At 47.0% G+C, this 23,951-nt stretch overlaps 2 protein-coding genes across 2 annotated transcripts; one reads left to right on the top strand and one right to left on the bottom strand.

Annotated features, from left to right (window-relative positions):
* Nucleotides 1-766: 766 nt before the first annotated feature.
* Nucleotides 767-8,580, bottom strand: fam3a (FAM3 metabolism regulating signaling molecule A). The gene is made up of 10 exons (XM_086042082.1): nt 8,292-8,580; nt 6,360-6,411; nt 6,163-6,273; nt 4,828-4,851; nt 4,206-4,332; nt 3,858-3,916; nt 3,728-3,778; nt 2,900-2,984; nt 2,398-2,524; nt 767-1,718 (listed from the first exon to the last, which is right to left on the bottom strand). Exons 2-10 carry the CDS (start codon nt 6,370-6,372, stop codon nt 1,620-1,622), a joined length of 696 nt encoding a protein of 231 aa, XP_085898208.1. The 5' UTR covers nt 6,373-6,411; nt 8,292-8,580; the 3' UTR covers nt 767-1,619.
* idh3g (isocitrate dehydrogenase (NAD(+)) 3 non-catalytic subunit gamma) lies at nt 8,573-14,494 on the top strand. Its single transcript, XM_086042066.1, has 13 exons — nt 8,573-8,896; nt 9,076-9,123; nt 9,786-9,797; nt 10,399-10,496; nt 10,581-10,696; nt 11,048-11,108; nt 11,191-11,323; nt 11,639-11,772; nt 11,930-12,032; nt 13,146-13,292; nt 13,374-13,468; nt 13,542-13,602; nt 13,707-14,494. Exons 1-13 carry the CDS (start codon nt 8,816-8,818, stop codon nt 13,806-13,808), a joined length of 1,191 nt encoding a protein of 396 aa, XP_085898192.1. The 5' UTR covers nt 8,573-8,815; the 3' UTR covers nt 13,809-14,494.
* The last annotated feature ends 9,457 nt before the right edge of the window (nt 14,495-23,951 follow it).

Genomic DNA, 23,951 nt, shown 5'->3' with positions numbered 1-23,951 from the left:
TTTCCTGAAGAAATGATGAATTTAGAACAGGTTGTCGTATTTGCAAACATTAATGGCAGTCGAATGAAATGCGTTCACATTGCACACAACCGCCTCTGATATCTACCCCACCTAAACAATTCCTTTTATATTATTGTCAACTCCACCCGATCATGCTTGCAACATTAAATGCCTTTCGTGGTTATAAATTGTTTGCGATTTAAACCATTGACAGGGAAGAAGAAATGTCGCCCCCCCCCGCCCCCCACTACTACTCGAATACGACTGCTGGACCAAAGCACGTTAGATCTGGCACTGCACGATATGTTTTAATTGGGTCTGTCCAATTGGACAAGCAAACGCTTTGTGTGCTGTTAATGATTGGCCACGTTTATGCCGTACAACCGCTTCATTTCGTATGCAAGATCACTATGTTCATGAGCAAAAATAAATACATCAAAATGCTCGGCGCATCGTGAGCCAAATAACCCGCACTCTTGTCGCCCTCTGGTGGAGAGCAAGAACAAGCCGACCGCGGTTCTCCCACTTCTGACAGCAGGGACCATCTAAAAAATAATCCTAGTATGTGAAATCCGGGAGCTTCCAAGTACCACCGTCACGTCCGACATTGAAAGCCGAACAGGCCTCAGGGGATAGCGAAATAACCGTTGAAAGTAACTGTCTTAAATGACATACATGAGATATTTCCCTTCATTCTAATGTTTGATAGTATTTCATGTTTTAATTGAATAAATGCATTTTGGGGTATAATAAAAAAACAACTCTGGACAAGAGACATGAATGATTTTATTTAGAAGTAACGCTTTGTATAAAATTGTCACCACGAGATAATTCATAATTCTACTTTCATGCATTTACATAGTTCCAACATGTCAAATATTTAGGGGGGAAAAAAACCCACTCACATTCAGCAAACAAATTCCAACAAGCACTCAGTGGACAAATATCAACCAGCATTGGATATGATCAAAACCTTGAGCAGTCTGACATTGAACGTAGATGGCAAAGCTTCTGCGTTTGGCATTTAGATAAATAGATCGACCAAAGTGAAACAAGTAACTAAATTGGCAAGCGATGTCGGTAAACACGCTGTTAAGGTAACAAACGGCTCCTACTTTTATGCATACAATTTCACAGAAATATTTGTCACAGCATTAATAGAGCTATTTGGACTTGAATATAAAATACGGCGTTTACATTTCAACTTCAGGCAGAACTGCAAAGGTTTACCCTTCATAAAAACACTAAAAAGCATTTGGAGAACTTGAGAATGCGGTGCAACTTAATGGAGCGCGTTTGACTTTTTGGGCAGGGACGAGACATCGCTTTCTTTATAGGAAGCCCGACTCCAGCTCCATTGTTACATCTGTCACCTCTCAAGTTTCCCTTTTACAAGCTTACACCCGCCCGCCCGCCCACCCACACACACAGAAACACGCAGACACACACTCAGACACAGACACACACTCAGACACAGACTTTCCGAAGGACTTGCACAATGAATTCCTAATTTCAAGACCTGTCGGTGCGACTTAAAGAGGGTGCGGATCCCGTAGCCTCTTTGCTTCAATCAGTCGGATGGTCGCCCGGAATGGAAGCGTTCACCGCAAAGGACTGAATTAAACTTCCACGGCCGGCCGTAAGGGAATACAGCCATCCATTTCCAGTGACTCTGGCCATCCTTCGTATTTGTTGCTGCTCTTGCTGTTCTTCATCCGCTAACGGGAAAGACAAACCAAAGGGAGCTGACGTCAGCGACACGCAGAGAGGAACTTCTCACTGCTGACCACGCAGCGAGTGCTCGCATCCACACTGCTGATGCTACCCGTGATGCGGTCATTTTTCGGACAAATAAAGGCAACCACTATCAATACATACACGCGCGCATTACATTGGCCGTTAAATAATCAACTCGTGATTGACATTTACCATTTGTATCATTTCAACACCGCTATTTGTTTACGATTTACTTCATCATGTCGCAGTGCATTAAAAGGCACCGCGAGGTCAACGGTCTCAGTGCAGTGCTCAAACCGCAATTTAAGTCACATCCACAGGCAATACTTAAACCCCATGTCTCCGTTGTGAAAGGCAACGATCGACGAGCGCTTGGCGTGGCCTGCACTACCGTGCGACCAATGACTCTTGGGTGGCTAACTTTGACTGAATAATGGAATCCATGATCAGTCATCCTTTTCGTTCCGTGCGGCAGCGTCACGAAATGAAAAGGCCATTAAGGGGGCAGCGCCAAAAGTCGGACGACTAAGAAATGACCGATTGGCTGATCGAGAAGAGCATCGAGGTAACATTTGTTGCGATGAGGTGCTGCGATACGATATGCTTGTATACAGCGTGCGTGTATACGTCTGTCTGATGCGAGTGTTAACACAGCAGCACCTGCTCAAAAGGACTCTTGTTCTCGATGCCTTTGGCACCAACAAACACCCAGCTGTCCCGAAAAGCTAATTCCTTGACGGCGGTGCTCCCGAGCTCCTCAAACAGTCGCCGAGACTCTGCATTCAGCCTGTCGATGAAAAAAGTGTTGGGGAAGAAAGTATTTTACTTAACTTTGGGCTTTAGAATGAGGCTGCGGCGAGATGCAGGACGAAGCGGGAATCGGCGACGTGAACGTAGCTCGTCGGTGTTGACGAGCAGTTCTTTTAAAATGATTGTCTTCATTATCCATTATATTCTTAACCAACATAGATCAATGTACTTTTAAAAAAATGAACGGGGACTCCAAACAGATCCCCGGGGTACCCCGCAGCGTACTACAAAAGAGGGTGACAAAAAAGGATGGACAAAGAGAAGTCCAAACGCAATTATAACCATTGGCAAGTGCAATTGAATATGCATGTTAAACGAGCCCTGGTGAAGTAAGAGTGCAAAGGCTTGTTACTTTGTAGCCGGATCGTCAAAGGAGGCCACAAACACCAGCGTTCCCTCGTGGAGCGGCCGCAGATATTTCAATAGGTCAGAAACATCTGAGGGCAAACATCACACAAACTATGAATTGGTCTTTCAGAGCTCTTTGCACCTGATACGACATTTACAGTGGCAACTTGAAGATGGAACAGCCCAAGAGCTGAACAATTTGGACTTTGACCAATGTTTGGGATCAAATATTCCGGCCGTCAATGTTTGTGTTCAAATATTCCGTCAAGTTGGAGAGTGAGTGAGCGTTTCAGTGTCATGAGAGCCCGATGTGATGGCCAGCGGTCAGGTGGATGGCTCCTACTTCGACTAACGCTAAAAATACATTTCCGGGTTTTAAGTGAGCAGGGCCGAGCATGTACAATACTTAACCATCCGTCCGTCCATCCGTCCACCCGTCCATTATCGATAGCGCTTATCCTCACAAAGGTCCCTAAACCAAATTGATCATTTCTTATAAATGTACGGGTCACTTTAATGATGTTTTACAACAAGACTTAACCACATGTATAATTTCATTCGTACCTGCGGGTGAAAGAGCGAAGCTTTCGGCAAAAATGTGCAAGACTGGTAGATAGCGCGCTTTTTTCAATGTTTTATCATTTTAACAGATTAAGATGTGATCTCCTCTGCTTATGCTTGTACTCCCATTAATGATGTCGCCTGTAGAGGAAATGAAGGTTTCATGACGCAAAGAGTTTAGTCCTCCATTGTCATCATGGAACTGATTGTGGCGGAACTTCAACTTGAACTTACCACTGTATACTTGACAATGTCAATGTTTTTTGATTACCTCCTGCCCACATGTCAAAGGTCTTTGCTTCCAAAGGTTCGCCTGTCACCCCTGAAAGGAAGCCAAAGAGTGCGCATGAAAATGACCGCCGGGTGCGCAATATAGTCAGAAAACACTCGGTTCATCGTACCATTCACCAACGCAATGTTTAGTCCTCTGCCAACGTTGTTTTTCACACTGCTTAATAACCTGCGAGTCAGTGAGACGGCTCGGTTAAAGCAAAATACTTGCCGTTCGAGCCTTACCAATCCGGACAAGATTACAGTCGGGGGGGGGGGGGGGGGGAAATGCAGCTGCTACAGAGGAGATAAAAGAGCGGCATACAAAGGAACGCAAAGGAAGGAAGGAAGAAAAGAAGGCGGATGTGCTTTCAGCTCCCTAAGCGAGACAGCACGGAGGAGCGGCAATAGCGTGAAACAAATGAAGTCCGAGTGAGATGGCAGGCAACGCGCGGGAAACAATCAGCACCAAATCTCACATCTTATCTTCCAGACAGATTTTGGGCCCAATGACGTTGGCAGCTCCAGATACCAGGCGGAAAGCCAGATGTTTGGGGGGGCACGCCGCCGACAGGCCGCATTTATACCTCCGTGGACGCACTTCGGCTTCAAAAAGGAAACAAAAATATCACAACGTTACTCCAGCGCGTGTGATCGGCAAGAGAACACTCCCTCGCCACCTCTGGGCCCCACAGACTACAAATGCTCAATAAAGAAAGAAAGAAAGAAAGAAATCGATACTTTGCCTTTGACAAAAGGAGTCTACTAAACATCATTTTGGCTTCTCTTTGAATTACTTCATCTTTTGATTCTATCCACTTTTATTTACCTTTTAAATATCTTCTCTGCAGCAATTTGAGATCATCGCAATACAAATAAAGTCTATCGTCACTGTCCTGTGAAAAACCTATGTCAAATTTGGGATTTTTTTTTTTTTTTCACATTAATGCGATGTCTGTAACACGGAAACACCATTCCCGTAAAAATACTAAAAAAGGGAAAAATAAAATGCACATAAGTGCTTTTCACAGGGCAGCAACTATACTCATTATTATTATTACCAAGAGTAAGAGCATATACAAACTAGTATTGCATCCGTACCAGGAGTTGGTTCCTGACTTGCACCTGGAAGAGAGAGAGAGAGGAAAAAAAAAAAAATCACACTTACATGAAAAACAGAATCGTTCCATTATTATGGCCACGCAACACCGGAATCTGTATTAGGCAGAGCTGGGCATTCTGCCGGTACCTCTATGGCGGACATTCATTTTGTAGGCGATAGACAGGAAACTTCAACAAATAAAAGGGACTAAGCATAGTCGGAAGCCCATTTTTTCCATCTATGTAATCGTCCATCGTCTATTTTCGCGGCGAGTCTTCCGCTTCCCGTTGGCCGCAGCTAGGGTCGGACATCGTTTGAATTTGGACGATTCCGGTTCCGATGCCAGTTCTTTGATTCAATTCCGTTTCCTAACGATTCTCGATTCCGATTCTTAATTCAAAAAAAAAAAAAAAGAGCAGTTATTTTTGGGTAAATCGCATAAACTTCTCATGAACCTTTTACTGTTTGTGAACTTTACTACAAATTATTCCAAAAGCTGTTTTTAACCAGTGCAGTTTTAGTTGTATATTTTTTGCCTTATTTGTCACAAGAGCTTTATTTTTGAGAAGCTCAAGACAATACAAAAATGCACCGCTTGATGGGCTCACCTAATGCGGTTGTTTGCTACTGGAAGTGGGGTGAGGGGTGCTAGTGGAAGGTGGTCGAAGTTGGCAGGCGGAGCCGCTAACGGAAGCCTGTTTAAAATGATCGGCGGAGCGGGTTACAGGCAATTACCATTCGGTCCGGCTGGATAAAGACGGACGGCGGAGGGGTGCCCCGGCCGCAGGAGGGCCAGAAACGGACCGGGGAATTTGAGTAAAATGCCCAGCTCTGGTATTAGGCATACTAGATTTTAGCATGTGTGTGCATGTGCCAAATATTCTCTGTTTGAACGCTGATATCATTTTGAGGCTTCCACGCCACTCTGTTTGGCGGCTCATAAACGTGTCAATCTTGACCCTTTATGTCAGGCCTCCCCTGGCATAAACTACTATCGCAGAAATGTTGTCTTAACAAAGATGATAATGCTGTCAGAAATTCAGCTAGAAATATGCTTGTGGTAGTAGTTAGCAGCGGTGCACCTAGTGTAGGTGCATTGCAGAATTCTAACTCGGGTTTCTAATGTCGTCGCCTTCCACAATGTCAACATCCTCTCAATATGACGCAGTGCAGTTCTGACCAAATTTGCCTTGCTTAATCTCATATTGTGCGGGACAGACTTTGGTTTGCAAGATACGCAAACTTTCCCACAAAAAAGTCAATATCGACTCGATAAACTGTTGTCATGAAGTGTTTCTGAGCTGATCGCTGCTATTGCGGCGGGCGCCCCTTACTATTGAGGAAATGGCGCACAAAAGAAGCAGCACTTTCCCCTCCAAACAATGTGCTCGCCAGCAGCCACGTGAGTCCCAAAAAGAGCAGCGCAGCCACAGCTCGCACGGGCCCTGTGTGACAAATGGAACAGACCGCTCAGGACAAAATACAATTGATGGTGCCACCGGGCCCAAAGTGGGGAAAAATCCAAACTTGCCTGTTAATCTCATGATGTGCTCTCTCGTCGAGCTGGGCTGGGCTGGGCTGGGCTGGCGGAAAAAAACAAGCAGATGGTTGTTTTGTGTTGTTTTTACACAGAGCTTTTCCGATGACCGTTGTCTATTTATCGTGACATGCAACGTGAGGCTCTTAAATCGAGAGGTCCTTTCTGGTGTGCACGCCTTTGTCACCTGCGAGCGAGCCGTACATGGAGCTGGTCTCAGCTCCTCTCTAATATTAGTCCTTCTTTTCAAATAATTGAACAAACATTTTTTGATATTATCCAGAAACACTTGCCACGCGGAACACATTAAAGCATAGGTAAGAGACAAATGCTCTGGGCTCCTCTGTAAACAGTAAAAAGGTCAGGTCGGCCTGTGACCTCCTGGCTAGCGACATGCTTCTAGTGCTAACTCAAATTCATTTCAATAGCAGAAACGAAACTGTTTACAATGACAATGAAGACATTTCTGATTATTGTTCATGCGTTTCTTGCTTCTTAGGACCACTTTTGTCCTGCCTGGCGGACATCAAAGCCTGCATGTCACTACATTTCTTACATTTCAACGAAAAGAAAGCAGAAGTTCTGGTGCTGGGTCCCAGTTGCTCTTCTACATCCCGCCCACCTTGTTGACCTGGGCCCCCTGCGGCTTCATACGTAAAGCCGACAGCCTCAAACTTGGCTTTTAAATGGGACAGGGATCTTGAATCGGACCAGCAAATCGGCGCTGTTGTTCGGTCCGGCTTCTTTCGCCTTAGACAGCCGGCTAAGGTAAAGCCCCTCCTTTCCCATCAGCACTTCGAAACAGTCACCCATGCCTTTGTGACATCTCGGCTAGATGACCGCAATGCGCTTTATTTTGGAGTCAGCCAGTCCCCCCTCAAACGTCTCCAGTTGGTCCAAAATGCAACTGCCCGCCTACTAAGCGGAGCTCGGGAGATGGAGCGCATAACACCGATTCTGGCCTCCCTTCACTGGCTCCCAGTGCATTTCAGGGTTCGTTTGAAGAGGCTCCTTCCTATTTGTTGACAAGTCTTGCAATGGCCTGGCCCCGGCGTACCTCCGCGCCTTGCCGGAGCCACAGGTCTGCGGACCGGGCACCGGGCGCTGCTCAAGGTGCCGGGGACTAAGCGGGGCCTTTTCTGTCGCTGGGCCTTTTCTGTCGCTGGGCCTTTTCTGTCGCTGGGCCTTTTCTGTCGCTGGTCCTTCCCTTTGGAATGACCTTCCATTGAATGTTTGGCAAGCCCCCCCCCCCTCTGTCCATTTTGAAAACCCGTTGGAAGACGCATTTCCATTCTTTGGTTTTTGATTCGGCGTGAGACTGACACTTTTCTGCTGTTTTCCGGTGTCTATTGTAGATAATGTTTTTTGTTCAATTTTGCTTCCATTTGTCATTGCCATTTTGTTGGTGTATGTAAAGTCCCTTGTTACAGCTGTAGCTGTTGCGAAATGTGCTATTTAAATACGGTTGTATTGCATTGTATAACAAATGCCACTTTTTCTTACATACAATTCAGACTGCTGTTTGCATCCCTCAATTCTTAAATCAAGAAGACGCATTACTGAAGCAGCACTTTCCGAAAAAGGAAAAATCAGTGCCAATATAAGCGACATTTTGGGTCTGTATTTTGTGCAATTGTTATCATTTTAATCCTAAAGTTCTTAATGAGGTGATGTGAAAGGCACTTGGAACATGTGTATGGCTTCAAATGCTATTTTAGAACAATATATATATCGTCGTTATTTTCACATAGGAGAAAACGTGGGTCGCGACTTTGGCGACAGCCTTTGATTGAAACTTCAAACATTGAGAACACAAGGCAACCTAAACCTAATTAATTGTACAACATTATATACGCATGTCACTCGTGTTTACCCGCCGTGTCCCCGCTTCAGTCAAGTGTTGCGTTTTTCGTTGCCGTCGCGTACCAGCTGGAATGGGGGAACTCGAAGAGTCGCTAGCGGAGAAGTTGAACTACTTTTTTCGCAGTTTCCTCATCGGGGCTTGCGTCGTGGGTAACGGGGGCTCCTGGAACCTTTTGCGATTTACACGAACACACGCGCGCTTTACTTGGTTTTCGTCAAAAAACGGATGGTGGAAAACGCAGCCGATTAATAAGAAATGATGTCAATTGTCTTCCGGAAATATTTCCTCGTCTCCAGTCTGCACCGAGTCTGCGCAAACAGTCACGTGGTTGATCAGCAACACCCTTCAGGATTTCCGCAATCCATCAGCAATCTTTTACAGTACACTATGTTTTTTTAAGACATTAAATCACAACAGGCCCAACTGGACAATCTTAGGTTTCATTCAACAAGTAATAAATAAATAAATAAAAAGGAACTTATTCGGAAGTATTTTTGATCTATTGAAAAAATAAATAAATAAAGAAAGAAAGAAAGAAATCCACCCTCTTCTGGTGTGCGCTCCTCGCTAGCGCGTCCTAACCAAGATGGCTGCTCCCTGTGCAGTGCTCTCGATGTCCAAAATAATCCAACCTTTTCGGGCTGGAATTGCTGGAAACACGTTCAAAGTAAGACGATAAATGCTCCTTTCAGATTGTCCGGACGACTGTGCGTGGATCTATGTAGAACTTGTTGTATGATCATTATCGTGGCACAAGGTCAAATACGTATAAACCATTAATAATCTCCAAGATTTTTCCCAACTGTCAAACGCTGACGGAATTTTATGTGAATTGCAATCCTTCAGGTCTTTGGAACAACTGTCACAAGTCACAGGAATAAGACGTTGCTGACGGTGAGTGTCTTAACTTTGTCAGTGTGAATACATGTACAGTACAATACAATACAATACAATACAACACAATAGACCTTTATTTATAAAGCGCATTTCATAACAGCTGCAGCTGTAACAAAGCACTTTACGTGAACAAAATAGCAATAATACAACAACAAAGACAGTGGAAGCAGTCAATGAAAACACAAAAGAATGACATTAAAACATAGGGTTAGGAGAAGTGGTTTGTGGAGTGGACGTGCTCGGAGAGGTATGCCGTGGCGAGGCCATTTCAAGACTTGTAAACTTGTCACATAGAAGCATCTTCAAATGAAATGCCAGTGAAGGGAGGCCAAAATTGGTGTTACATGCTCTCTCTTCCGAGCTCCAGTTTGGAGGCGAGCAACAGCATTCTGGACCAACTAGAGACGCTTGAGGGAGGACTGTCCGACTCCAAAATCAAGTGCATTACAGTCATCTAGCCGACATGTCACAAAGGCATTTTCTTGCCCCTAATCTGGTCACACTGATGAAAATGTCATGTCAATTGTGAAACGTGTGTGAATCTGTTTTAGCTTTTAACTTGAACGTCCTAAAATATAATATCTTATTTGTCATAAGTTGGATCTGTTTTTCTAACGTTCCATCTGCTTTTCTTGCTGCCTGTCTGTCTGCATCCAAAGGGAGATAACATTGTAAGTATGTGACATGGATACACACCACGCACTACAATGCATCACACTTCGAATTAGTGAAACTACCAGAGACGGCATTCCGTAACAGGGACGGAACGGTCCGACCCTCCTTCCCGGACATTTTGTGGACGGACGGACGGAGGACGAGAAGTTTTTTTTGGAAAAGAATGGACTAAGCAAGGACGGAAGTGGGTTTTCGTCCGTCCCTCTAATGGACGGGCGGGCGGGCGGGCAAAGAAGGGTCAAGTGCCCATCTCTGGAAAGTACCAATCTAAAGGTCATCGTTATTTTGAGAAATGATTGGCTCTTGAAATAAAATGAAAGTCAAGTAAAATCAGATTTATTGCACATTGTCTTTTATTTTGAACAACTTTGTAAACATTTTGACTAGAAATGATGGCTCTTGGTCAGATTTGTCTGCATGCTAGCAATTTGAGAGACAAAAAAAAAAAACCCACCCACGGAGGAGGACATTTACTTACGGCAACTAAACAAACCAAAGTCAAATGACGAACGTTGAGCGTTGAAGTGAAAATGATTGGCGGAGTCTTCAAATAGACAGCATCGTACTCGAACAGTGTTTGCGTCTCATTTGTCCCAGCCTCCTCCAGCAAAGTATGGCGGCAGACATACCGTCACTCTCATCCCCGGCGATGGAATCGGTCCAGAGCTGTTTAGTCACGTCAGGGAAGTGTTCAGGTTGGTCAGACGACAGCAACAAATTCAGTCCTGCTTATTGGCTTCAGTCCTGCTTATTGGCTTCAGCCTGCGTCTTGCGCGTAGGTTCAGCTGCGTGCCGGTGGACTTTGAGGTGGTGCAAGTCAATTCTGCCTTGGAGACCGAAGATGACATCAACAACGCCATCACCGCCATTCGCCGGAACGGCGTGGCCCTCAAAGGTGAAAGTCACTTTCTCCCTCGTCTTCACGTTTCACACGTTTGGCTTTTCAAGGGACAATGCATTCATCCGTTCTTCCCCCAAAAGAGCACTCGAGGTCTACTGTCATCCCAGTTGAAATCCCACGAAAACAACAAAGACAAATGACGCGTTGCGTTTTTCACAACAGCAAGCACCTGGCTTTCCTTTTGGAAAGTCCACGTAGCTGGATGCTGACAAACAATGCAAAGCGGCATAGACAGGCTAACGAAAAGCGCAGCCTTTGAGATTTGAACACAAGCAACGTATGTCGACAGATCATATGTGTTATAATGGAGTTGAATATGGACCGTGTCCTTAATTCTCCTGACAGGCAACATAGAAACCAAACATGACATGCCTGCGTCCGTCAAATCCGGGAATAATCTCCTTCGGTACGTTTGAACCATTCTTGACCTATCATGTTCCCGCCCACATGTTAGTCGTTGAATCATTTCCCTCACGTGTCGTCACCAGTACGAGTTTGGACCTGTATGCAAATGTGATGCACTGCCAGTCCCTCCCAGGCGTCCAGACCCGCCACAAGAACATCGACATCATGATCATCCGGGAGAACACCGAGGGCGAGTACAGCAGTCTGGAGCACGAGGTGGGTGGGGCCCCGCGTTCTGGCAATCTGGTCTCGCGCTCTCCGTTTGACCACCCGTCCTCCGGTCACAATGAATGAATTCATAACCGAGACGAAGTCGACAAATATTCAACTGGGCAAAGGAGAAGAAGAAAAGCTCGCCAAAGCCGGGTTACTTTTGTGCCTGGGTCGAGCAACAAAGATGCATTATTTCTAGTTATGGAAAACACATTTTTGGAGCAGCCAAGTCAACCGGGCCCATCGCCCACTCCCGCGCTAATGTGCCGCAAATCCACTTCATTTAACCCCCCTCGGTGGCGCTCTGACCTCTTCCAGAGCGTCTCCGGTGTTGTGGAGTCTCTTAAAATCATCACCCGGAACAATTCCCTCCGAATTGCGGAATACGCCTTCCGGCTGGCCAGGGACAAGGGCCGACGCAGGGTCACGGCTGTCCACAAGGCCAACATCATGTGAGTGAGTGAGCGAGCGAGCGAGTGAGTGTCTGCGTGAGTGAGTTCATTGAGTGAGTGAGTGAGTGAGTGAGTGAGTTAATTGAGTGAGTGCTGTGCACCCCTCTTGTGCGGCACCCTATTGTGTGGCTAATTGTTGTTAGTTGGGCGCCGACAGGAAGCTGGGCGACGGCTTGTTCCTGCAGTGTTGCCGAGAGGTGGCCTCGGGCTACCCCGACATCACGTTCGACAGCATGATTGTGGACAACACCACCATGCAGGTGACAGCACGCACGGGGAAAACGCTTGCGCCCGGCCGCCGCCGGGCCACTATGGCCGGGAATTCACATCTCATCTTTTTCAAATCACGTTTCTTGATTTCAATCAAATCTTTCATGAGAAAGCTATGCGATTGTCCAAACTGTGGTTTTCCCAGCATTCACTTGCATAAACTCCCACAGCAACAATGAGCCATTCCAGTCCAAATTCGGGAGAGCCTTGGTAGAAACATGCGGCTATTGTCACAACGCCTTTGTCCAGACAATCCTGAATAAAGTAACATTGCCAATGTTCCACATCATGAAACGAGCGGTCCGGCCGCATAGCCCGGCGGGTCCAGAAGGTTGCCATTACTCGCAGGCGTGCGAGCTCAGAACCGTGAGACGGACGCGCTCCCCGCTGGTTTGCCGTACTGCCGCATCCCACTCCTGACCGTCAGCTCAAATTCATGCGGAAAATCTATCAGTCGCAGAACCAGACTTTATTCAAGATAGCGTTTTGCACATATTAGCATGTAGCACAAAGTGCTTAATCCCCCCCCCAAAAAGCATGGCGTGACAAACCGGCCCACCCAATCGCCCGCGGACATTTCCCGACACAACTCGTTCGACACAAAACGTAGGCGTCAAAAGGAAGGCAAATTAAGCAATTTGCTGTGAGAAAACATCGGCAATATTAATAAAAGTTGAATGCTTGAAAGCACAGTTAAGTTGAAGGCTTAGTCTTAATAAGGACAACAACCAGAGAGGTGTGTAAAAAGGCCACGTAAACTAAAAGACTTGAGAATGTAGTTGTAGTCAAAACTAAAGAGACAGTCTCACGGAAGCCAGGCTAAAAAAGGGACGCTCGCCCGCCACAAATATCAAGAAGAAGAATATCAGGAAGCGTGCGGAGTGTCCGAATAATGAAAGGACGCGGCGCCGCGCCTCGACCCATAACGGACTCCCGAGTGAAGAAGTGACAATTCTGGATGGCTCGTTGCTTCCAATCCAATTGGAAAAATAAGAAGCTGAGTATCAAATCAGAGATTGTGTGACTGGCCCGGCCGGGTGGAGGGTGTGAGCGCCCATCGCGCACGTCACTGTGTGTGTGTGTGTGTGTGTGTGTGTGTTCAGCTGGTGTCCAAGCCTCAGCAGTTTGACGTGATGGTGATGCCCAACCTTTACGGCAACGTGGTGAGCAACGTGTGCGCCGGCCTGGTGGGAGGGCCCGGCCTGGTGCCCGGAGCCAATTACGGCCGCGACTACGCCGTTTTTGAAACGGTGCGAGGACGCTCCCCTTTGCAAAAAAGTGCAAGGTGTTTGCAAGCTCAGCTGATGATGAGCTCTCTCCTTCCCTGCCAGGCCACGAGGAACACGGGCAAGAGCATCGCAAACAGGAACATCGCCAACCCCACCGCCCTGCTGCTCGCCAGCTGCATGATGCTCGACCACCTTAAGTACGTCTCCACGCGCCGTGCGACTCTTTGCGCACACGGTACCGGTATGTCTTCTTTTTTTTTTTTTTCCTAGGCTTTATGATTACGCAACTCTGATCCGGAATGCAGTACTCACAACCATGAATGAAACCCGGGTGAGTCCTGCTTCCCGCCACATGCCTTGCCCTTCGCTGCGCTGCCCTTTTAACGCGACCGTATTGGGCTTTTTTTGTTTGTTTTATGTCGTGTTCCCGTTCAGTTGCACACGGCGGACATCGGCGGCCAGGGAACCACATCCGAAGTAGTTCAGTCCATCATGCGAATCATCCAGAGCAAAGGACAACACACAGCCGAGATGTAAACGTCGAACGGCGCTCTTCACGACCGTCTTCGTATTGTTCTCATTTTTGACCTCACTCACCCCAGCCATTTTTCCCAAGAGTGTTTTTGTCATGACGACTGCTGATTTGACGCCAACTGATATCAGCCCGTTCCCAGTCACGTTGCCCAAGCCAAGCGGTACGCTCTCCCGTTGCTCTTTCGCTAAGCCTCGTTCCTGGCGCCACGCTGTTCAATTGAATGGGATAAGGCAAGGTTTTTACGGCTAAGCAACGGGCTCGTGTCCCGAGATGCTGCAGCCAATATCAAAACGAGCGCTAGCTGGAGCCATGCGGTTGTCAAAAATCAGCAGGCGCAACTCTGTCGGCACCAGGTTAAGCAATTTACTTCACAAACGGCGGGCTGTTGGACCCGTGTTCGGCAAAACGTTATATGCTAGCCTAGTGACGTCTAGTTATTTGCTGCATGGAGCGAAGGAGAAGCCAATGGTTTGGAACTTTCAACTGATCACGCTGTGCAATGAAAGACTTCCTGCTGTGCTGTAACTTTGAGACACAACTCTACGCTTCCAAAGTCTGCTACTATCTTGTACGTCATCCTCTACAAAACATCGTGACAAGGTTTCGGTCTGTCGTGAATGTGGACTTTCATTTTGCATGATTGGACTCTATAACATACAATGATCAATAAAGAATGCTTTACGTGGAATTGTATTTTTTTTAAGCTGCTTCAAAGCATGTGCAGTCTTCATACACCGAGGGACACGCGCTGATCAAGTGTAATATTTTGTGTTTTTTTTAATTTATGTGATGAACTAATTGGCCAAATGATTTCATGTGAATAATAAAATGAAAATATTGGCAATATAAATAATTTGACATACATGTAATATACATACCGTAGTATAAATCATTAAAGTGAGAGTGAATTATCCTATTAGAATAAACTACTCTGCGTACACATTTAGAAAAAGAGAGAGATTTTTTTACCTCACGTACGAATGAGCTGGCGGCTGGCCCACATGTCCGTTTGGAGAATAAGAATAAGAAGGCCTTTATTGATCCCACAATGGGGAAATGTTCAGTGTTACAGCAGCAAAGGTAATAAGGTGTAGGTCACACACAGAGCCGCACCTTGCCAGTCGTGTTTTCACACAAGTTGGCCTTTGCAAAGTGCTGTATTTGCATTTTGTCACTAGGGGGCAGAAGCTCCTTGTAGGCTTTCCAACGACTGGGACGAAAACACACGTGCAGACTGGACGCTGAAAAAAATGCGTGCGTGCGTGCGTGCGTGCGTGCGTGCGTGCGCGCGCGTGCGTACCTCAGACGAATGCAAGGCTCTGGCAGACAGCTTGTTCAAACGTAATTGTGACATTTGTGCTTCTCTCAATCGGGTTACTATGAAAAAATGACCCTAACCCTGGCTGCAAACCAAATAACGAGCAAATTTGGCATTCTACTTGATCTTCATTTCGATTGGAATTAAGACCTTTGCAGCATCACAAGGTAAAAAGCAAAACAAAGTCTTGAGTGCCGATCTGAGCTTTTCCTCACTTCAAGGCGACAGTAGGCTACTATTGTGGTGACTTGAGAGGCCAGTTGAATTCCATGCGTGGAACTCAAAAGACGTCTCCAAATCACCGCTGACCGTTGAAATGAATCCAAATGCAATTAACCCGTTTCAGTCGCACCCCAAAAACATTTTTTGTACGTTTTTTTTTTTTTTCAAGAAAATAGCACTCTATATCATTTAGATATTTACTTCATAGAAACACACAATCGTGACATGATTAAATGTAAAGAATTAAACCGTTTGTGAGATTTTTTTGGCTGAACTTCAATGGATTTAGTGCTGCTACTTCCGGTGTGTGTGCCTTGGCCACCTGGGGGCCGTATAATACAGTCATGGGGTACAAATTGTTCCTCAGTAAGCGGCAGTAATATGAGTCATTCTTCACAGAGGATAAAGAACATAGGTCCGTGAGTATTGTTATGTCCATGTGTGCTGTTGTGCTAGTTGTGTTCAAATTTCCGTTGCTTAACAGCTTATAACGCTGCGGCACAGATCTCGTCGTTAGCCCATCAATGGCGTGTATTAGCATTAAGCAAAGGTTTCGCAGTTTGGTGCAATACACATGTAATTATCCTTTTGTTTATGTTACGTTTAGAGTAAATGTTAACTTTTTTCCCCAAGAATTGTTCGCGACCTGCCTAAGTGCTGAGTTGCGTTGCGTTGCGTTGCGTTGACTGCCGCCATACGTGCTCGTATCTCACATTGTCGCTGGTCAAGGTCGAAGCAAAAAAATCCTCCGCACAATGGCTCATATCTCGAAAATCTTGTAAAAGGGGTCACTTGTTTCAAGGCGCAACTTTTCAGTGCGCTGGTCAAATAAAAATAAAAAAATCATCCGGCTTCACTAGTGCATGTTTGTAATGCTCCTTCTGCAGTGTGGCTGTTTAAAATGTGGTTGAAAGTCACCATCTTCTTTTTCACTAGTCGAGCCAGTCTCCTCCTCCTCCTGCCGTCTGCCGATCTTTTAGTGCGTTCGGAAATACACACCGAGCGGGAGCAACAACGGCGTGTCTTAGTAAGACAACTTTACACCTTCCCCAAAAAGGGTGCTCCCGGTGCAAAAGTTAGCATGGATCCTTGCTGCGGAGCCGAAATTGGGGGCGGATGGCCAGTGGATTGTGCGGCAAGGGGAGGGGGCGGGGCTTGATGTGGCAACAGACCGCCGGCCACTTGATCTTCATGGGCCCGACTCTCACAGCGGGCCCTTGGAGTTCAAGCACACGGGGCGGCGGGCCGACTTCCCGCGTGGTCACCTGTTGCATTGTGGCTCACCCTGTGACTTCACAAATGCGTTTCTAAACACATGATACATGCGTGAACAGGCCAAAAATGCATCTTGCCTGGATGCCACAGTTTACAGCACAGCTGAGGCTGCTTATTTGAATTCCCAGCGGCCAAGTGAGGCCGCCGATGAGCCCGCTGCCCGTCGGCTGCCGGCCAAGAGGAGCCCCCCGAGGCCTGTCAGCTCTTAAAGCTAGCTGGCGGCTAGCGCCCGTGGCCACCCGGCGGGATATAGTCCAGCCCACGGAGGCCGTAGGTGGACATATTTGATATTTACAAGGGATGCGCAGGCATAAGAACGATGTCGTGCACAGTAGCGTCCGTTTTCAGCGGACACACCCGCAGCATTTGAGAGCGGGGACAAGAACTTGAGTTTTCATGATTCTCCAGCCCCATTTTAGCTACGTGGCGATTTCATGTTACCACTCAAATTTGGCAGAGGTGTGGTGTGTCAAACTTAGAAATGTAACATGTTCATCATTTTCACTTGACAGTAAGTCTTAAGTTATCTGCCTACTTCTTCCTATAGCGAGCCATCCGCACTTCTGCCTACAAAACAAGAGACACCGAGTTTGGTGATTCGATCTCCAAATAAACGCTTTTATTGTCTCACTTGTTTTCGACACCCTGGCCTCGCATTAACGTCCACTGGATATTCTTTTGCTCTTCCATCAATTACAAAAAAAGCCAAAGGGAAAAGGTAAAGACAGAAAAGCCATTTGATGGTGGCTGGTCCAGTGGGTTGCCTGACAGCTCCAATTAAAAATGAATCAACAAATAAAATGTTGTCACATGTTTTCACTCCACATTGTACTGTTTTTTGTTGGTTTTTTTGGCCGGAATGGTCAATTCGTCTTTGAGGCCGAAGCAGGTGGCCGCAACGATTTGCTATGACTTGGAGGGAGCGATGCTTACACTCCGTCTGGATTTGTGAATCCAAAATACATCCATCACATTTCATGGTCTGACTCATTTGAAAGTTGTTGTTTTTTTCTGTGACTTGCATTTCCTTCTCCTTCATACCCTGTTTTCTTCCACTGAGTGATTACCACCAGTCCCACATTTTTTTGATCCAGCTTTTCAATCGGATTTTGTCATCGTACTGCGGTGCCTAAAGTTGTGGTCGGCGCGCGTATCGACAGCGATGCTGAGTGGCTCCGTTTTTTTTTTCCCCATCTGCTTTCCTGTCCACCAACCTGCAGTACATGAAGAGAACCCTAAACAGGCCATTGCCGTCAATCAAGCGTCATCTCTGCCCTGCCAGTGCAACCAGTGCAACCAGTCAGCCAACTCCCTTCACCCTTAATGAGGCTTGCCCCGACACGCACGCACACACACACACACCCGCGCAAACACCCACGCACATGCGCGCGCGCACACACACACACACACACACACACACACACACATACCCTCACCCGGCTGCGTCTCAGCTCCACGTATACAGAGATTGCATATACGTCAGCGGCGTGCTATTTGCTATGGGGCCGGTTGCGTTTGAGGCCTCCGCCGTCTTCCTCAGCTGTGATGGGCCGAATGTGACTAATGACTCCCCACGTTGTGGAAAACAGATGAAGTGTAAGAGCAAAACAATGGAAGGGAGAGTGTGTGAATGAAGGTGGCTTTGGTATATGGGGCGGGGGGGGGGGAGGAGAAAGAATAGCATAAAATATCCATCTCGGCCATGTGGGAGTTCACCGAGCAACTGTTGAGTTCTATCTTTTATCACCTTATGTTTCATACTGCAAGCGTTTGACTCTTTGCTGGCCGGGACATCCGCGGGGACTTGCTTTGAAAGAGTCAAAGTAGGCGTTTTCATGACGGAGGCTCAATGACACAATCTGCACCACATGCTTTGCCACACATTTTGATATGAAAACCCCAAAAGTCTTCAAAGGCAACAAACCATGAAATGAGGTGCGGCTGCTCCAAGGCATGGGACCCGAAAAAAGAAGCAATTCCTTGAATTGTTATTTGGGAACCACTGTGTTTATTGTTACTCTTGCAACAAACGAAGTGCTTTGTGGCCGCCTCGCCATGCCCCAAAATGACACCACAACATTTTGGAAATGATCCTCAACTATTTGCAATGTTTTTCTTCATCTTTTTAGCTTCAATGCAGATCAAGATCAAGTCATTAGCAGAAGGGGAAACATTTCCATCCATCCATTTTCTTGTCCTCATTATATCACCTTAGGGTGAGCTTTTAATTTGGGCGGGATTTTGTGTGTGTGTGTGTGTGGGGGGGGTGGGGGGGGTGGGGGGGGGTTGTTATTTTAGCCCATTTTCCTTCTTGCTTTTTTTGGAAAACACATACTGAATGTTTATCAGTGTTTTCGGAAGAACTTTTAGGGTTTAATCTTTTTTTTTTCTCCCCCCAATGCATTTCAATGGCCATCAATTTTAGGTGGATTTTTAGGTGGCCCAGTCCCTCTGCCCAGCAAATAGCGGGGGTCGTCCCCTGTATATTCCATCTTATCTGTTTAATCAAGCGCAGTATTAAAGGGTGCTATTTTCCCGATTAAACAACATGAGCTTGGATGAGCTTTTTGGGGAGCCTGGAACAGATTAGTGACCTTTCTATTCATTTCAATGGGAAAATCTGATTTGAGAGTTTTGATTGGCAAGCACGGTCACGGAACAAATTCAAGTTGCATCTCGGGGCAACTTGGCTTTTACAGTCATAAGGGACCTCGGAGCAAAACAATAACTACGATGCGGGCCGTGATGTAAAAGACACCTGACTTGGAGTCTTCCGTGAAGCTAGCATCGTGCATATTGTTGGAATGTGGGATGGGAGGTAGCCAGGCTATATGGGCAGAATATCCAGACAAGCTCAAGGAGAAGGCAAATTCCACACAGGAAGGTGCCAAGAATCATCAATGGGATAATGCTGAGGACAGACCAAAGGGGAAAGTACAATTATTTGTAGAAAAAAAAATGACTTTGGCAAAAGTACTCGTTCAATTAATTACTCAAGTAAAAGTAAAAAAGTACAGGCTCTGAACTGTACTAAGTAAAAAGTACTTTTACCAAACGTTTCCGTCTCAGGTCATACGATTTGAAGGCTATTCGAATTGAAACGCCGTCACTGAACACCCTTTAAACTGGCTGGATTGTTTTTTGGGGTTCTCACACTTCAAAATGTCAAGGTCTTCCTGAGAGCAAACCCAAACGCTCTGCCACGCTAACACAGCATGTTCTGCTAAACTAACGTCATTAACCAGGGCCAAGCTAACGGAAGGCTAATCATTTAGCTTTACCTAGACCCTCTTTTCTCAAATTGGACGGGGAATTCTTGTAGGCGGCAAAGCTCGCGGACTTCACGTTTGCATCGGACACACCGACTACGTTTACATGCAGTCGATATTCGGGTTAAGGTCAATCGGGTTCCGATTTTGGAGACATCGGGAATGACCCGTGTACATGGCTCGGGCGGAGAAAGTTACCCTCCACATTCAAACAACGCGACCGAAAGTGCGACGCACGGACGGCATGACGCGCTTGACATCATCGCCACCGCTTGCTACTTGCTTCCGTCAATAAAACACCTTCTATTCATGTCACTGACCGCACCAATGAAGCACGGCAATTTCCTCCTCGCTTTAAGTGCGCGCTGTCGTACTAGTCTAGCTTTCGCCATGATCAGCGGGCCGTCAGAAGCCTTATTACATTGTGTCCAAATTGGAAGGCGTCGGTCTTGCTCATTCCCCTCTGGGCAGCAACGAAAGACGCTCAGTCAACTGGAAGCGAGGTGAGCCCGCAGCTATTTTGGTTTGGTTTTACATTCAAGATAAATTGCCAGGCTTGTGTTGCTAAGCGCTTCCTTTTGGACGCAGGTGTCAAAAGTGCAAACCGGGGCTTTGGTTGCGCCTGATGTGGCCCACCAAGGCAAATTGTCTACTTTGCAGCTCATGTCGCTTGCTACGCTAAAATCTGTACCGAGGCTGTAAATTGTCGTCACTTTTAATCACGTTTGAATTTTTGTAGTAGTAGTAGTAGTTTTCCATCCGTTTGTTGTTCTAGCATCAGTCACGTGGCCCCTTAAGGAAACCTTAAGCACCAAATGAGTTTTTGAACCCCTGGTCCAGGAGCGTAGAAATGACGCCTATGGGTCGAAAACCCAAAGTTGAAGCTTTGAGCGGATGAACACGAGCGGAGAACAAAAGAGCGGAGCTCCGAGAGGTGCTTATCGACGGACCCTCTTGAAAACAATTCTCCCGCTTTGGCCAATGTTCCCCGGCTTTTGGATCTGTAATGGGGTTAAGCGCTTTGCCGTCTGCCGGGAGTTGAGGAGGCCGTGCCAGAGAAACATTTCTGCGAGGCGAGCATGCTGCCCTCATGACAACCTGCATTACACTTGCCTGATGTCATCACAACACTGCTCCCCTGAAACCGGAGCACCTTGGCTCTGCAAGCCCCACTTTTTTTCCTTTTTTTTTTTTTCTTTCTGTGCTGCAGAACGGTCTGCAGACCAGCGCTTCAACAAGTGTTCGTTCCCCACGGTTGCCACAGCAAAGCGTATTAGTCAGCGACGTTCACGTTTGACTTGAATTGAATAAATGGGTGGCCTGCGGCGCGACCGCGGCTAGCGGCTACCAGTGTTGCGCGTTCGTTGCCGTTCCGGAGTCGTACTCGATCTACACCTGTCGCAACGAGCATCCATCAGTTTAAAGTCGTCCACAACTCCATTTGCTCAGTCTTCGAGTGTATTGCTCAAATAGAAGCAAGATTGGGAAGGGTCACCGCCGCACGTGTTGACTGGCGACTGCACCTTTTTTGTCGTCTTAAGAAATGAGTCTGTTTAAAATGACTAACCTGGAAGCGTGGAGCCTGGACGGTTTTCACATTTTGCCCGGCCACAATACGCGACATTCCATGCCCGCGCGGTGCCATGCATGACCGCTGTACTTTCCCGGCCCTCCCCAGGTGAAGCATCTCAAAAGAGTTTTGATGAAAACGTGATCTGTAAAGCCAGCAGCAAACACAGCTTTGATTGTTTTTCCTCGGTGAGTGCGGCCGGGTGAGCGGAGGGCCCTCAAACAACGTGTGACGTGCTTTCCCGAGCTTGCCGCGGCGCGTGATTTCACGCGCATTTCCTTCATCACAACCAATGGCTGCAGGGCACAATACGAGCGTCAGAGGGGATCTGATGGCTCCTGGAGCTTGGCATCTAGTTTACAAAAAATAAAGAAAGAACTTGAACTGGGGCAGAGGGTGTCAACGGAATCTTTCCAATTGTATCGTACTCTATGATTATCCTTAAAAGATGCACTTATTCAGTTGTATCATTTTTTACCCGGTAAAAACGCACATATGAGCAGCCGCTGCCGGCGGTCCCAGGCTTGCGTGAAAAATGTGCGTGCTGTGTCAGGAAGATGCGTCTGGAGAAAAAAAAACAACACTTGCTTTGTGGATCCCTGAGCAGATAAGCGCAAATGCGCAACAACAACGACAATTTAGGATAGAGCTGCCAAGTGTTTCAGATTGTCTGTGTTTTGTTAGCTCAACGCTTCCTTGTCACGACCATAAAATGGCCTTTTCCTGCTACATCTACTTCACGTATACATGCACAGAGCTGGGCATTCCGTCGCAGGGACGGAACGGTCCGTCCCGGACGGAGGCCCATTTTGTGGGCGGACGGACGGATGACGAGAGGTTTTTTAAAAAGGACGGACTAAGCAAGGTCCGTCCGTCCCTCTATTGGTCCCTAAGAGGGCCAAGTACCGACTGAATGTGTTCTTTTAAAAAGCAAGAGCGCTTGCTGCATGTTCTCTTCTACGGAGCCAACTTCATTCAAATGAATTGCCTGCCTGCCTGCACGTTTTTCATGTGCTTCCCAAAAGGAGCATTGCACAGGTAATAGCATGGATAATGCCACAGGAGTCAGGACGCCTTTTCACTGAGTGACAGAAACACGCCCAGCCTGCCCTGTGCGTGTATCCTGTGTGGATAACGATTTCGTTCGCCAGCATTTAGTAGCAATCGCGGCCCCTGAACTGTGAGGTCATTTTCAGTCGACCGAAATGGACAAAATGGCCGCCCCCTGAGATGGACAAAAACTGGGTGCAATTTAGAACACATTCTGGATAAAAAAAAAAAAAAAAAAAAGAATATGGGTTGACTTCCACTTCAGTACTAGTAATACTTAGTGGAATACAAGCGGAGGTGGTTCGCGGAAGTGCAGCTAATGTTGACAGATTCATTTGGTTTTATTTTGGTCCTTGAAAAACTTCACATGAAAAAGGCCAGTGGCGTTCAAATGTTGGGGAAATTGCCTTTGATTCAAAATGTGCGTGCAATGTGCTCTGGTGAAATGTCCTCGCTAAGCAACTGATTCGTACGTTCTTTGAAGCATTAATATGAATTCAAATGCAGTGTCAGTGCAGTGTCTTCTATGAAGACGACGACGGCATGTGAGACGCCTGAAATGCGGCGCCTGAAATGCTGGCCAATCACGGCGGCCGGCCGTCGTGCCTTTCATCTTGGGAAAGCCGCAGCCACGAAGCGGTAAATGCAGCCGCAATGAAGAAGCCCGAAGCCGACTTGAGCGTTGTCGGCCCATCTCCCGCCATTAGGCTTTCTGTATTTCTCGGCAGTTAATCTGCTCTACGGCTTTTGATGGTCTTGTTAAGATGCCGGCCGGGAGAGTGGCCAACCAACGAGGAGGCTTTGACGTGCCTTCGCATGAGGTCATTAAGCCCGAGCTTGTGATGAAATGCGAAATCATTTTTTCTTTGATCTAACCCACTTAGAAGAAGCCCACTTTTATTTCTTGACTCGTATGTTTTGAACAATTTCTGTCTTGTCGACGTACATTCTAGTCATTTTTGGAAGCCACTTGAGTTTTCTGGGCTAAGGGAATGCTTGTAGCTTTTGACTTTGCTTGTTGTTGGAGTTGCCTTGTGTATGAACTGTGCTAGGGAAAGCAAAGGCCTGGCCCTACATTGCAAACTTGAGAGTACAGGAACTTTCCTTGTGACTCAGGAACCCATGATTGTGGGCCTGGCCTGGCCTGACAACGTACGAGGAGTGCCGCCGTGAAGACGTACCGTAGGATGTCCGGCCAACGTGTGGCCGCGTTGCCGGCCTGGCCCGGCCCGGCCTGGCCCGGCCCGGCCCGGCCTGGCCTGGCCTTGCGATACTTCACATGGTGAAGGAAGACCAAGTTCTTCTCAGCCCTGAGGATGAGGCTTTGCCACTTTGGGATTTCACATTCTTTCACTGACGCCTCTGTCATCAGGCCGTTAAGTGTACGTTCCGCGGCCCCCTTCGCCTTCCCGACTTCAAAGCGGCCTGGGCCGGCGGGGCC

This window comes from Filicampus tigris, chromosome 1 (assembly GCF_054856515.1).
Source record: "Filicampus tigris isolate MCC_2025a chromosome 1, RoL_Ftig_1.0, whole genome shotgun sequence".
In the NCBI taxonomy this organism is placed as follows: Eukaryota; Metazoa; Chordata; class Actinopteri; order Syngnathiformes; family Syngnathidae; genus Filicampus; species Filicampus tigris.
Note: the sequence above shows the minus strand (reverse complement) of the source record. Positions and strands in the feature narration are given on the sequence as shown.